The 14,684-nt window shown below is 41.1% G+C and overlaps 2 protein-coding genes and 1 long non-coding RNA gene across 17 annotated transcripts in view; all 3 read right to left on the bottom strand.

The window, feature by feature from the left end:
- The window catches only part of Stacl (Stac-like), a 70,789-nt gene extending 62,378 nt beyond the window's left edge, over nt 1-8,411 (bottom strand). For all 15 annotated transcript variants that reach the window (NM_001274065.2, NM_001274066.1, NM_001274067.1 and 12 more), the window contains exon 1: nt 7,124-8,411. The gene's annotated coding sequence lies outside the window, so the exon portion shown is untranslated. The remainder of the gene's footprint in view (nt 1-7,123) is intronic.
- Nucleotides 394-661, bottom strand: Mtk (Metchnikowin). Its single transcript, NM_079028.3, has one exon. The coding sequence runs from the start codon at nt 629-631 to the stop codon at nt 473-475; it is 159 nt and encodes a 52-aa protein (NP_523752.1). The 5' UTR covers nt 632-661; the 3' UTR covers nt 394-472.
- lncRNA:CR45020 (long non-coding RNA:CR45020) lies at nt 4,412-4,811 on the bottom strand. Its single transcript, NR_124564.1, has one exon. It is a non-coding gene; the product is annotated as a long non-coding RNA:CR45020 (long non-coding RNA).
- Nucleotides 8,412-14,684: the final 6,273 nt, after the last annotated feature.

Here is a 14,684-nt window from a genome sequence, read left to right as displayed (position 1 = left end):
AGCTCATTGAAATGTTTGCGCGTACTCAATTTTTATTCGCATCTAAATATACATGCACAAGTGTAGTATACTACAGAGAATGGCAATCGATGGCAACCGTGATTACTCATACGCCCCGCGAGCCAAGCAGATGCAAAATGCAAATTAAATTGCATTCGAGTGCTTTTGCATTCCAAATGTTGGCTCAATCACAGTTGCCATTATGATTTATGGATTGAATACCATTGAAGAAGCCTTAAACACCGAACAATCAGCGAGGTACAATTTCAATTGCAGCTACCTCATAATTCTGGTTCAGTGAAACTGTGATTGCTAATTGCCCGCCCTCCAGTTACCTGTGTCTTTTGGCCCCCTTCAGCGTGGAATTAATTTAATTACCCAATGACAAGCTTTGATGTTCAGTTTTGGTTTAATTGTATTAATTTTATCAATGTGTTAACGACATCAGCAGTGTGAATTTCCCACTGTCAATTTAATAAATTGGACCCGGTCTTGGTTGGTTAGGATTGAAGGGCGACGGCCTCGTATCGAAAATGGGTCCCTGGTGACGATGAGGCTCTGCCAGCACTGATGTAGCCGTGGCCATCACACCCAGCAGGGCCAGAAAAATCGCTCCAAGATTAAGTTGCATCTTAGCTCGGTGGCGGGAATTGATTGATGCTTTGAGCGTTGAGATGGTGAGGCTTTTATAGCTCAGTCCCAGACAAACGAGTCGCAGATTGGGGACTTTTTATTTGAGCTTCTGCGATAAGCAGCCGAATGAATGACGGGCAAGTGTCAGCCGGGGGCAGATAACCGATTGTGGCCAGGGGAACCCAGCCAGCACCACCCAAAGGGGACTTCCCACGGTCCCGGATTATCAGCCTAGACTAAATGTAAATATGACGTTTCTCGCTGAATATTTATGTTGCCCCCAGTGACCATCTCCACCTCCCACGAAAACACTCTCCTTTTTAGCGCCCTGTTGGTTTTTCTGCATTGCAAATTACCCACCGACAACCACGGCAGCCATTCAAAGGCATAGTCAACATGCGTCAACACGGAGCCACGCCCACTGCCCTACGCCCCTCGCAGCTTCTGCCTTCTAAGCCGTACACAGAAAGAAAACTAATAAATAAAATATTCATATTTAATCAGATCCTATAGAGGATTGTCTTGAAGCTTTTAATCATCTTTTTTCTCTTGTTTGTCATTTTCTACCAACATTTACGATATGCGCGAATGATTTATATCTGTTTTGTGGGGCAATATACACGCAATAAAGCAACAAAAATGAAGCAATTAAAGCGGAAAACCCCTGTCCGTGAAAATAAAATTAGTCTCTGTATGGAAACGTCAGCAACTACAAATGTTTTTAATAACTGAGCAGCTAGTTTTACAACAGATAATTCGGCCTGTCCGTGTGCCGATATCTTTCACATTACCTAATTTTAAACTATTTCTTGTAAAAATTTGGATTCTTTTTCAGTGCATGATGAGAACATCTAGAAAGCGGGTTTTTGGGTGCACGGATGCGGAGGTGCAAAGTGCAGCTGCAGCAACACAAGAAATTGCCCCTTGGCTCGATTAGAGCACTTTGTTAGTTTTCTCGCAGCAGAATGGGGCTGCAAAAGAGGTTGAACGTGGCGCTACCCTTTAAATGACTCGACATTTTGACATTTTGAGTAATTTTGCACTTGCGTTTTATTGTTTGTGTGCTTACTTTTTAGGAGGAAAAAAAAGCGGTTATAGTCACGGCTCATTAGGCTTTAAAAACGCTTCACTTACGCTGGTAGTTTAGGAAAAACGGGGTAAGCTGCATTGATTGACGCAGTTTCCGCTTCAGCAAAGTACGCAAAACCCCAGCAAGACAAACAATAGGTGTACATAAAACATAAAAATGTTATTGTTTATCAAATCGATTTGAATTGACCTCAGCATTCAATATCAGTTTACGAAAATTCCTTTTATGTTCTCTTCGGCAGCTATAAATCAAATAAATCAAACGGAATTCCAAATAAAATTAATCCATTTCCATGGTTAGCGCATTAAAAAATAAATGTTTGGCTTGCGCGTAAACAGAGGAATAGATTGTGAATGTAAACATCGGTGGGAGACAGGCAAATTGCGGTATTAGTCAATCAATCACAGCCGATGGCTAATGGCAGAAAAGTCGACTTTTTGGCCCAGAACTAAGAACTGGGCTAAGAAATTTTAGCTTAACTGGTGCAAAAAGTTTAACGTTTGCTCTTGCCATTTTGCCCGGCATTCATTTCGTAGCTGTGCGGCTGACATTTTGAAATGTTTCTTGCAAATCGTTGTTGAGTAGGCTAAGCACAAGTGCCACGCCCCCCAGCCCGAAGGCCTGCCCCCAGAGGCTAACGACCGTAACAAGAGTAACGGAGCACAGCAATGAAAAAAAGTATACTTACTATATATGTACACATATCTAGCCCACCCACGAAAAGGCAAAGTTAAAATTTTTGGAAAAATCACACGGCTACGAAAACTTGAATTTGAGCCGATAAGAGCCGCGTGATGAAGGCAATTCAATTGAAAACATGAAAAGTTGTCAACCGTGCAGAGTGGCGGAAAATCGGAAAATGCTTTCGCACCGTTCCTAGGAAACGGATACCAGCTCGAAGGTAAAACAGTCGACGACTTCTGGCGACTGCCAAATCGATACGACCTTGACGCCTCAAATGACAGCTGAGAAATCATTAAAAAATATATTCTAATTATGAGTGGCAACTCGCAAACGCAAATGTTTTGCAAATTCATCACGAATCAGCTCGGTTTCATTATTTCAAATTTCAAAGTAAATCTCTAGCGGCGCTATGATTTTGCCGACAGTTGATGGACAAACTTGTATCAGTAAATAAGCGCCGGTTATTTTTGCTCTACTCAAGCGTATGTACTTTGAATAATTGTTTCATAATAAATTTCAATAAACCTTCTTTGGTTTGGGTATGCTTTTATGTATTTTGTGTGTACAAGCCAATTCTAGGAAGTATAATTGGGATTTATTCTAATTGTGAATAGACAGCTTAATGGATTTCGGACAAAGTAGGATGTTTAAGCATGCATTGGCTTAGCAATATCTGCTAAAATTTAAAAATAAGCTCTTTTTTCTTATTCCATTCGGTAATGAATATACAGAGTCTAACGTGTTTTCTTCTTAGCAAATATATCCCTTTTTGACCATCTAAAATTCAGTATGATGGCCGTGAAACTCATTAGCTAACCAGTTAACGACTTAACTTTTAACTTCACCTTAGCAACTTATTTTTGCAACATTTTTGTGGTTATCAAATGTAGTTACTTTTGAAACCGAGCATATAAAATCTTAGACAGACAAAGGGTAGGAGAAAAAGAAATTTATACGTTTAGCATGCAAAATGAGTTATTAAGTTTATTGTTGGCAGGTTCACAGAGTTTGCAGTACATCCATAACTCAGGGACTCGGATCAATAAAGTGCCAGAAAACGTTCTGAAATGCAAAGGCAGCCCGCCCGAAATAGGCAGCCTCGTAAATATGCATTTTCCCCTTGCAGAGGCAATCATAAATAAGCTCCGGGGATGGCAGATGGGCCAGGTAACCAAACCCGAAGCGAACAGAAGCTATTTAGGTGTGCTTGAAACGAGAATACAAAGTTCATTAAATACGTATGAAGGCAGGAATTCTGGCGGGGCACTAAATGCCAGTTGTTCGTCCCGAAAATGGCTGCCATAAATGCGCCAGCTCATTTCTTGGGGGAGGAAATGGGAAATGGAGCTGGGAGCCCAGAGCTTGGAGCTGAAAGCTGAGAGCTAAGAGCTGGAGGAATGGAAATGAGGTAAATGCTTCTGTTCCTACTTAGGTCCTGCCCCAAATGTTATTCAGACAAGATGAAGCACTTATAGCAACGTTGTGGGATGTCAGCATCCTGCCGGGAGTGTGAGCGCCTGCACATCCCTCCCGGGTATCACATTCGCTTTGTCTGTGTGCGTCCCGGACGGACAGGTGATAATGAATACACTCACGGCTTCGCTGGCGAACATGTTGCTATTTAAGCAGTTAATGACGCGTCTAAAGCTAAACGCCAACCGCAAGCCTCAACGACTACTCTTTTATTAACTTTGCAATTTCCTTAACGGCCCTTTTCTGCCTGCCATTTCGGTCCGCCACTTGGCCAAATGCCTTTGTTTCTCCATGAATTCCAAATTAATAATATTTTGGGTGTATTTGCTCTGCAGATTAGGCATGCAGCTTAAAATTTCTATTGGCCTTAGATTTAACTTTCTAGCTATAAAAAAAAATGAACACAATGTATTCCATTTAAATAAAATCTCATGAATTTCACATTAGTCGATATTTACAGGCAATTAAATATTCGAGACTGTGCCAAAGTTTAGCCAATGTTTTTCTTATCTAGGGAAGCACATACAGCAGGGCGGCTTTCTTTGTCAATAAATACTCTACTGTGAAAATATGTTTGTTTATTTTCCCGACAAGAGCGAAACTCATAATTTTTCCTTAGCCATCCTGGCAGTTAATCAAAAGTGGATGGGAAACTGGCGAAAATTGAGTAGACAATAAAACTGAAGGCCCACCAAGCAGATCACTCAAAATTGGTGCTTTGATAGTCGATGCGCGACTGCAGCCTCAGCCTACAAATTCGATTCGTCCTTTATTGAGCTGCCTTGTGATTGCCACACGTCACACGGCTCAAAGGACGTGCTGCCATTTCAGAGCTTCCTTTTTCCATTCTCCATCCTTCCTTCCTACTTTTTTTTTTTTTTGAAATGAACCAAAAGCCAAGCTGGAACTAAACCCACCTGACACATGTCGCGTGGCATACAAAGTGTCCAAAAATCATGGCACAAAAGGAGGGGACAATGTGCTCTTTGTTGGTCAGCAGGTGATTGCTTCCTGTGTGTGTGCTCCACCTCCCAGCATGGCGACATTGCGTATACGCCACGGGTGAGCGGGCAGTGTTTGATGGACAAAGCCGTCGTAAATCTAATTAAATTTCACACAGCTGCCCAAACATTGAAGCGGACACTTGTTGGCCCTCGAAATTTTGGGGAAAGTCCCGGAGTCAAATAGCAGCAGGACCGCACCGATAGCTATCGGGGGGTTTTCGCGCGGATAATGTTAAAATGACAGGCCATGTATAAATGCGAAAGCGTGGCGAAACATGTTGGTCGTTTTCTCAGTTTTTTAGCGTTTTTGTTTTCTTTTTTTATTTTTTGTATTTTGGCCATTCAGGAAGGTGGTCGTTGGACGTTATTAGCATGCCATCATCACCATTGCCGGCTGGGCCAGCAGTTCATGTAGAACGTGCTCAAGTGGGCACGGTCGCGTACCTCATTATTCCCCCCAAGGACCTCCTACTAACACCACTCTCCGTGGGGGCTTCCCCGTAAAATGTTTTCATTTGGGAATGGACCCGGTGTTTTCGGTGGTCTCGTTTTCGTGCAACTAAAGAAGAAATCAGAATCAGGTCAGCGACAGTAACGGCGGTACCAAAAACTTGAAAGTCACTTTAAGGCTGCCACACAAAGCCGAGAAGAGAGCAGATGAAATAAATGTTAAGGTCAACATGGAAGGAAACCGAGATATGCTGCCCGAGCGTAAAGGCGGGAGTCAAACCAACAAGTCTCGAAATATTCACTTTGTAATTGGATGCTGTCGTCTGCTGCCTGCTGCATACCTTTATAGCCCAGTCGACCCTCAACAAAACCATACCAACGAACACCCACCGCCAGCGGCCATAAAAAAGGAGCTCAGAATGAATGCACATGGGCTTGTGTATGTGTACACCGCGAGTAAAAGTGCTGGAATCGAAGTGGGGTCCTTCAAGTGAGAAAATCCAAAGCGATGCAAGACATATTACAGAGAAAAACATAAATACTCTCCATATAATATTCCTTTAAACCCCAAGGAGTTTCCAAATCTTAAATATTTTAAAGTTTACATTGTCTAACCTATCTTGCAGTGTACCGGAGCCCAGCACTCTTAAATCAATACTTTTATTGTGTAATTTAAATCATTCAGTTTTCACCCAGTGTATTCGTATCTGTGAGTCTCCGTTGTTCTTCAGCGTTGTTTTCTTTCTTCACATAAAGTCGGTTTGCCTCTGTCTGTGTGTGTTCAGCCATTTTTTGTAGCCCCAAAGTTGAAGCGAATTGTCGTGTTTGTTTTATAGTTATTGCTTTTGTTTCGCTTTCGCCCATCGCAGTGCTCTATTGCCCAGCTTTTCCTACAGCTTTCTCCTTTTTTTCCCTAGCACTTTCCATTTTTTTTTTCATCCTCCTGCGGAGGAGTGCGCTCTTCTTGTCCTTGCCCCTCCTCCAGCTTATGCACATTTAATCTTATGACAGCAAAAATGTTGTAAAATTGTTTATGGCACTTTGCGACATGGTCAGTATTTTTACAGTTTACAGTTTACTCCTTGGGATCTTTTCATTTCGTACACATATGTTCCGGAACTACAGGAGCATTTACATGTTGCTGCTGGGCGGGAATGGGATTTGACGGATGGAATCTCGTGACGAGTGGGATTACGTGGATAATGGATGGAGGAATTGGGCAGCCGTGCGCAGGACCTTTGCAAAAAGCGACGAACTTGCAGGAGTGAAGAAAGTCACCAATGACACTTTAATTTCTTAACTGCATAGCATTCTTTTAATCACATTTCTCAGCTGTAAGTAGTTGCACTTAATTAATGGATACAGATTTGGGAATTGTGAGGTGAGTAAACTTAAAAAGAATTTTAAATGCACTCTGCCAACACGAAATATATGCAATTAAGAAAATTGCTTTAAAAGTAGCCAAATGACCATTTTAGTTTGTAATGATTTTTGTCAAACTTTAACTTTGCTAAAGAAATTATTTAGTTTATTCAAAACTTGCAGTAGTTTCTTTCACTTTGGCAAAACTTAAGCTTCCACAGAAACCCAAATTCATTTTCAATCAAGTTTTCAAAGCTTAATCTCCTTTATTAGTTGATGGCAAAGCTCTTAGCAAAATAAAATCATTGACAAAACTTAGCATACCATTTAATAAACTTCTAAATCAGACTATCCTTCCAAGTGGTAGAAATGAAGTGCCACATTCATTATTTTTCATTCGTTCTACACTGCTGTGATTTCAACTTACCAATTTCGAGAAAATGTTGGCCTTATCTGTCGTCGACAACCTGTTGGCTGCTTTTTCCCATTCACTTAAACGCTTTTCCTCTGATTCCGAATCTTATCTCTATTGTTGCCGCAATAATCAGGCGAATTTCATAAAATTCACTTGGCAAACGATTTGGTTTTCGTGTCAAAGCTCTGTCCAGTTCAATTTGGTATATATTTTAATCGAAATATATTTGCCAAGCTGTCTACATTTTGCTATATACCCGCATTTATTTGTATACGTTCCTTGTGTGGCCAGCAGATGTTTGTTAGTCTCGTTTTTGTTGTCGTTTAAATCTAAAAATTATTATTAGTAATTTGTTGGTCTGCAGACAGCGTATATCCCTCTCTCTCTCTCTCTTCTCTTTCAGGGGCTTTTCTTCTTCTATCGTTTTTGGGTGAAAATTGAAATTGGCTTTCAGCGCCTAAGAATTTTTATCACGATAATTTATGATTGGAATATGCGTGGTCAGTTAGCACTAAGTAAGTACATATATAGTAGACTCTCTCTTGTTAATATGGTATAGTATAGCTATAGTTCTGTCGAAAAATATAGTGTATTCCCTCCTTGTTCCTCAGGCTTCTTGTGTGTTGTATTTTTTTTTTTTTTTTGTTGCGAATTTTGGTCAGGTTATCTCTTTGTGTTATTGGGCTTTTCGGGCACACTTAGTGACTTGTAGCTTGGGGAGCTCTCATTATGGTCACGTTGAAACCGTTGTGGCACTGGCCCAGGCACACTCCACGGCGGAACGGGTTCAAATTGCTTGATTGCATTAATTATTCAGTGCCAACGTCGACGTCGTTACATCTACATCAGCGGCAGCAGGCCGCGCGCATGCCAAAGTTTACTTATGTAAATGCGCCGCGGTAGTCAAATAAACACAGAAACAGAAACTTTTCAGAGTTACAAGTACACACGCGGAGTGGCGATAGTAAAAATTTAAAGCATACTTTTCAGGTGAGCTGCGCTTTGATTTGCATCCAAAAACACAGTTAGCGCGCACACACACGCACGCACCAGGACTTAGGTGGCCAACACGCACACACTCGGACAAACCGACCAAACGACCAACCGACCGACCGACTAACCGAAATAGAAAGTACTGTGCTGGATACTTGTTGTTTCAGCGGCACGAACACCTAACTACTGCCACACTTGTTACGGCCTGGAGTTCAGTTCAGCTCAGCTATTGTTCAGCTGTTTTGGCTAAGTCTTTATTTGTTTGCCGTGCTGCTCTTCCGGCCAACATCACGTCCAGCTAGCGACTGAACAGTGGTTCCAAACGAACGGCGGCGACAACACTGCGTATACGCAACGTCCACAAGTCGGCTGCTTTATTTTCGGAATAGCTTGATGCGGCTGCGTGGGCAAACGAAGAGAAAGCAACTGGGAATTCCAAAGAGCGGGCAGGTGCTCTTGGCCAGAAAAGAGCAGTTATGGGAAGGGAATCAAGCAAGTGGTTGGGCCCTAAGCAAAACAATTGCCATGGAAGTTAATCATTTGGTGCCGATGGCGGTGTGAATACGGAATTCTTTATATACTAATTAATTGCATTACTAATGTATTATTCGACCGGCTCATAATCGAATAATGGAACTTTTTGACGTGAAACAATTTGTTTGCACAGCCAAGTGACGCGATACCGTACACATTCAGGTCAAAGGTTAATTTTTGTCCCTATCTCCCGACACATGTGAGGCCATTAAATAGCAGGACCAGCAGCTTGGTAATGTGTTATTAGAGGGGAGATGCGGCAGGATGGTAGTTGCCACAACAGAGGACAATTAATGAAGCAATCCACGAAGCAATCTGTTGCACTTTTGCCACGGCAATGCACGTAATTAAGTGTAAATTAAAACCAAGTTAACAGGTTAGAGGGCGAACGGAATGCAACGAATGGTGAATGTTCTAAGCGGAATTTTATTGAAATAAAATACCTCATTGAAATCCTCTACCAACATATTTTAACTTATTACTATTATTACAACTTTACAACAATCAGGGAGGGCGCTATAGACGAGTTCTTCGACTACCACATACCCTCTACTTAGCAGGGGTGATGTAAATGTGAAAGAGATTGCAACTAATTAAGTATAGTTATTTTAAAAAATTAGGCTTTCTTTAAATCGCATTAGTGAAAGAAGCTGTTCTCGTCTAATAAACATGGCTAAAAATAGGATTACCCGTTTACCCATCTAAATAAACGGTCAGCTAGAGCCATCTTTATGCTTGATCGCATTACAGTGATTATAGAAGTTGTTTACCCCAACCGCTAACCGCTGAATAGCTCCAAGAATTTGTTAGCCAACCTGGTCCTGTTTGCTGCCCATGGAATCGGGTTTCGCGCGAAGGTAGCGCAAATAAAAGAAACAAGCTTAAGCTCCTTTCAAATACCGTTCAAAGTTAGCAGAAAATCGATGCAATCGAAGCAACAGCAACAACAGCAGCCAACACGAAAGGACATCCGATTCGCAGTGGGAGATTTCGAGGAAAAGGCGGTGGGACAGAGATTATCTCGGTTGGAAAGTGAGAAAAGTTTTTAATTAAAATTCACACGCAATATGTTGCGCATACGCAGCGTTGCTCCGCCACCATCTTACCACAAATTCCTTGCTCATTAGCGTTCAAATTGTGCGCATATCATGTAATTTAGATTAGATTGAAATTGAAAATGTTAAGCGAACCAAGTGGCTGTCTCCAGCCAGCCATCGGAATTTCCAAGAGGGTTGATTTTGATTGCGTGGTCGGGGGAATTATTGCGGCTTTGGCTAAGCTCCTGCTAGAGAGTCCAACTTATAAATATTAATAAAGCCAGCAGCGTGGATCCTTCGTCCTGCACGGGCACATTCGTCAAGTAAATGAAGTCGTCATGAATGAAGCGGCCAGCAATAGAAACAAAATAAATAACTTGTGTAAAAATTCCATCAGTAAATTGTGGTCCTGCTCTACTCTCAATTTTTCAAGAGGTCGACAAGACAAATGGCTGATCAGCTGGAAATGTTTACATTATCTAATCAAAAATTATTCTAAAACATAGTTTAAAATCTATTTTTATTTATTTGTTTATACTTCATTTAGTAAGTTAAATATAAAGAAAGCTTTCATTCAATGCAGCTTATATTGTGCGGAAATTTATACCACATTATATTTGAGTTACCTGAAATTGGCCTTAGATCTGCTAATTTATTTATTTTTGGGTACTACATGTGATTTCTCTGGTATTTTAGTGTTCGGCTTGAATTATATATTTTCTATCGATGCGTTACGCAGAAATGGCGAACTTGTTGCTGGTGGGACACGTTTTGAGGATGCCTCATTGAGAATGCGGTTGGCATTTGCCGCAGTATTCCCTCACACACGCATACGTGTAGCACCTTGGTCGTGGTGCCGTAACTGCTGGATGTCCTCAATTATTGCGACAACTTGTGATTGGAAACTTTGGTAGATTGCCATCGCAGGACTTGCCATCTGCACTTTGACCTATCAAGTGTGAACGAATCGGAACTGCTGTGCGAAGTTTTACGAAGTGTAATGATTGCACTTTCAGGCGGTAAATGAAATTTATCTACTTTGATGTGGCCACTTTGTCAACTTCGTAGCCACATAATTGAGTTTTAATTACGGGTCGACGGTCAGTGGAGACGCTGTCATTGTTATGCCACAGCGATGCACCTCTCAAGTGGCACGTATTGGACCCCGGAGAAGGTACCTCCATTAGCGCCACGTTAACGGTAATTGGTCGAGTTGCAGGCCTGGAAACTTTAGTTTCCCTGACAGCGCGCGATTTCCGGCGGTATGCTTAATTAGGAATCCAATTAGCGTTGCCACCGCCACCGGTGCAATAATTAGAATTATTAAGCAGCTCAATTAAATGCTTATTTTGTTGAAGCAATCATAATCCCCAGCGGTTTACCTGTCTATCTATCATCTATCTGCCCATCTATCACGTAGCAATCCCCACCGTCCAGTTAGCCTTCAATCAAAGTTCCTGTAATTAGTGTTTATTTTTGGTCTACCATTTTGCTCAATCGTATCGATTTTAGTTTGCCCGAACAGCTAGCCCGCACACTAATTATGGTCATTTCTGGGGGTGGCATAACCAGGATTTAAGCCAAATCACTGGCAAGTTAAGTGACGAAGGTAAATCAAAAGCGATGACGTGCCAGCCATCATCGATCCGTGATTTGTCCGATCAGAAAGCCAAGCGCAAAAAGCCAACTCAAGCATCGGAAATGTGAATGACAATTTCAATTTAACAATTTCCATGCTAATGCTTTTCGGTGAGCAGAAGCCAGAAGAGCCATAAAAACACGAAGGTGTACGCTGGGAAAAATATTTCAACAGTCACTAAATTATCAGCTTATAGTTTTACATGATACTCGTTTGAGTATTTGACTTATATTTCAGAATTTTGGGTTAAATGCCAAATATGCAATAATATCTTCAATCATTGATGTATTTCAAAGCAGTTATTGGTCAAAAAATGTATTAAATAACCCTATGTTCTGATCAGCTTTTGACCCTATAAAGGCTAAAGTCAAGGGCTGAGTTTTTCCACGTGAACATGACACAGGGCATCAATTTGGCTGAGCCTCTTCCATTTAGCTGTCAGCACAAACAATTGAATACGAAACGAATGCCACGGCAGAGTTGTGTATGTGTGTGTTTGTTGGCTTACTGTTTGTTATTTGACAAATGTGTTTGGGCCATGTCCGCCTGCCACACCCACCTTCATCCACCGACCACCCTGCGTGTCTCCGTGTAGTTTGTTCGGTGCCCGGGGCTCAGGAGTTTTCGATTAACCGAAAGATAAGCTTTCAGATACATTTACCTTTGTTAAAATTTCATTAAGCTGCCAGTCCAGCACAAAGGCAATTATAATGCTGTTGCTTTTCGACGCACTAATTTACATATTGTGTTTTGCTTCGGCATTTTGGGTTTGGATAAGGTATATTAACAGTCCCCAGTGTAGCGCGTTCGATTCCGACAACAAAGTAACTAATTAGATTTTAGTCTATTTAATAAGCATATTATGTTTAGAGTAAATTTATATAAACTGTAGATGAAATCTACAGCCAGACCATTTAAACAGAATGTTGTGGTTTATCTTCACTTAATAGGGTATTATACGAATACGAAAGCAAAGTAACATCGGGTTTAAGTAATTCTAAAACGGCATTACTTTCCCTGATTCCAATTTGAATGTATAAACTGATCAGCAACCTATCCTCCTTCGACTGGTTGGCATATTAGAAAGTCCTTACAAGACGTGGGAGTACACTTTGGTTGCAATTGAATACCTCACGAGTGTGTAGGTGGTGCCGGGCAAGGACTTAATAAACTTAAGACTTTAAAACTTGCCACTGAACTGCAAGAAGACAAACTAATTGCAACACATGGAGCAACACAGAGCCGTTTTCCCCGGCAAAATGCCACTTGGCAAAGTTAAATGAGATGAATCTCTGGGAAAAGGGAAGGGCGGTGGGAAACGCGGAAATGGTGAAAAGGGAAGAAGGGAAATGGTGATGTCAGCACGTCGTCAAGCACTTATAGTCGGGAATTGTGCCAACTGCTTTTCCAGAGTTACTCTCAACTGTGCAGCGTAAATAACGTGCTGAAAATCTCGCTTAATGAACTGAAAATAGAATTAGAAATGGTAGCATGTGCAGCCACTGCAGATTCAAGGTTAATCCTCAAAGAGCTCAACTTTAAATTGAATTCAAATGCTGGAGGGGGAAAATGGAAAAGTTTAAAATTACACAACCAGCAATAAGCTAAGAACAATGGGGGAGATTTCGAAAAAGTAAGAAGAAGTTAAGTAAAAAGTCGATACAATAAACGAGTTTCACAAAAAATGGGTAACTGTAGCCACAAAAATTCAGCATTGTGCTCTTAAATACGAGTATTGTGGACCCCGAATGAGAAGCCCCCGAAAAACTCGCATTCTAATTAAAATCATGCAAATTGCTGTCAAAAACAATGGTCGCCGCATAATCCTGACCTCAAATCAAATCTAATCAAATCATTCCGCTGGCTCATTGGATACTTATACATCAGCAATCAACAATGTACTGCTTACAAATACGAAAGTGAATACAAATTCAAATGGAATTTCCCATCAACTTGTGTCGCATTTCAATGCCATCCCGCTGCAATTACCCGAAATCTGTGTGCCAACCATCCACCCAGCCAACCGCATCCCTGCGGTTTTGACAGTTGTGTAACGCGAATTGGGCCGATGTTTACTTCAACTCTGACATTTGATATGCGCTCGTACATCTTTGGGGGCCAATTAAGTAAATAATTCAGCCAGGGTATCCCTGCACGACGGCCAAGTAAATCATAATGTCCTGGCAAGTATCTGTGCTGCATTGCAGCTCCTTGCGAGTCAAGCACTTTGTGCCTAAGTATAAGCCGTTTTGGGATGCACACAAAAAAATAGGTCAAATAAAAGGGTATACATAAAAAGCAGACTTATATTCTAGAATTCTAGGACAACCTGCATTAATGGAAATATAAACTTTTGTAGTTTTCTTTCAGTGTAAGCGAGTGTCAAGCCACAACACAAACTTGTGAATCCAGTGGCGATGTGGCTTTCGCTGTTTGCGCCTCACTTTCTGTTCCAGTGGCTATTTCTGCACGGTCACGTATTACGTATTTTGTTAAACATTTCGATACCATTCACGTTCCATACAAAATTGAATATGCTTATTTATTTACGCGACTCTTTTAATATGCAGGACATACTGGGCAATGGAATTGAATAGGGAATAGCTTGGGGAAGGATAAAACCAGGCGGTTAGATCCATGCCAACCCGCCCCCCTCGAAATAGGAAAACTTTAGCTACACACTTGTCGCTCATGTCTAAACATTTGACAATTAACAAATGGCCCCCACCGACCCACCAGGTATTAAGTGGCATTTGTGATGTAATCGGGCCACAATCTATAACCTGCCATCTGTATTCTCATTGGCAGTCCAAGCGGTGGGTCATTTCCATGTGAAGCCAAAATCAATAGCTACGGGCCAAGCATAAATCAAAAATTAATAAACACAGTTCTGCTAAATACTAGCTTTCCAAATTCAAATGGAAACTGAAATTGCGGGTAAATCAGAGCCAAACCGCATTTTCCAGTTTCCCAAAAAATTACCACATTAAAGGTTTTGGAGTGTCAGTTGAAGTCATATTTCATAGTCACAATTGTGTCAAAAACAACAAGCATTTTTTCAATCTTGAAGTTCGATCAAGGTGTAAAAGGTGTAAAAGGTGTAAAACAACAGAGAAATAAATGCAAGTCAAACCGGAATTTGCCATGTTAGGTAGGTGTGAAATATTAGGGCCACCCCCAAAAACTCGGGTTTTCCGATTTACCTTGTGTGTTCCAATACAATACAGAAAAACTAAGCTAGCAAGGACATATCTAAATAAGATTCTTGTACTCGACAGCAGATACATTTTTAACTAACTTAGTTAATTGTCAGTTCAACGGTCTTAGACAAACTTAATTGATTATCTTATTTCTTATTCTAATTTTCAAT

Source organism: Drosophila melanogaster, chromosome 2R, assembly GCF_000001215.4.
Source record: "Drosophila melanogaster chromosome 2R".
NCBI lineage: Eukaryota > Metazoa > Arthropoda > Insecta > Diptera > Drosophilidae > Drosophila > Drosophila melanogaster.
Note: the sequence above shows the minus strand (reverse complement) of the source record. Positions and strands in the feature narration are given on the sequence as shown.

What these genes read in the sequence shown, in the direction of transcription:
- Mtk (NM_079028.3), bottom strand. Translation starts at nt 631, where the DNA reads ATGCAACTTAATCTTGGAGCGATTTTTCTGGCCCTGCTGGGTGTGATG.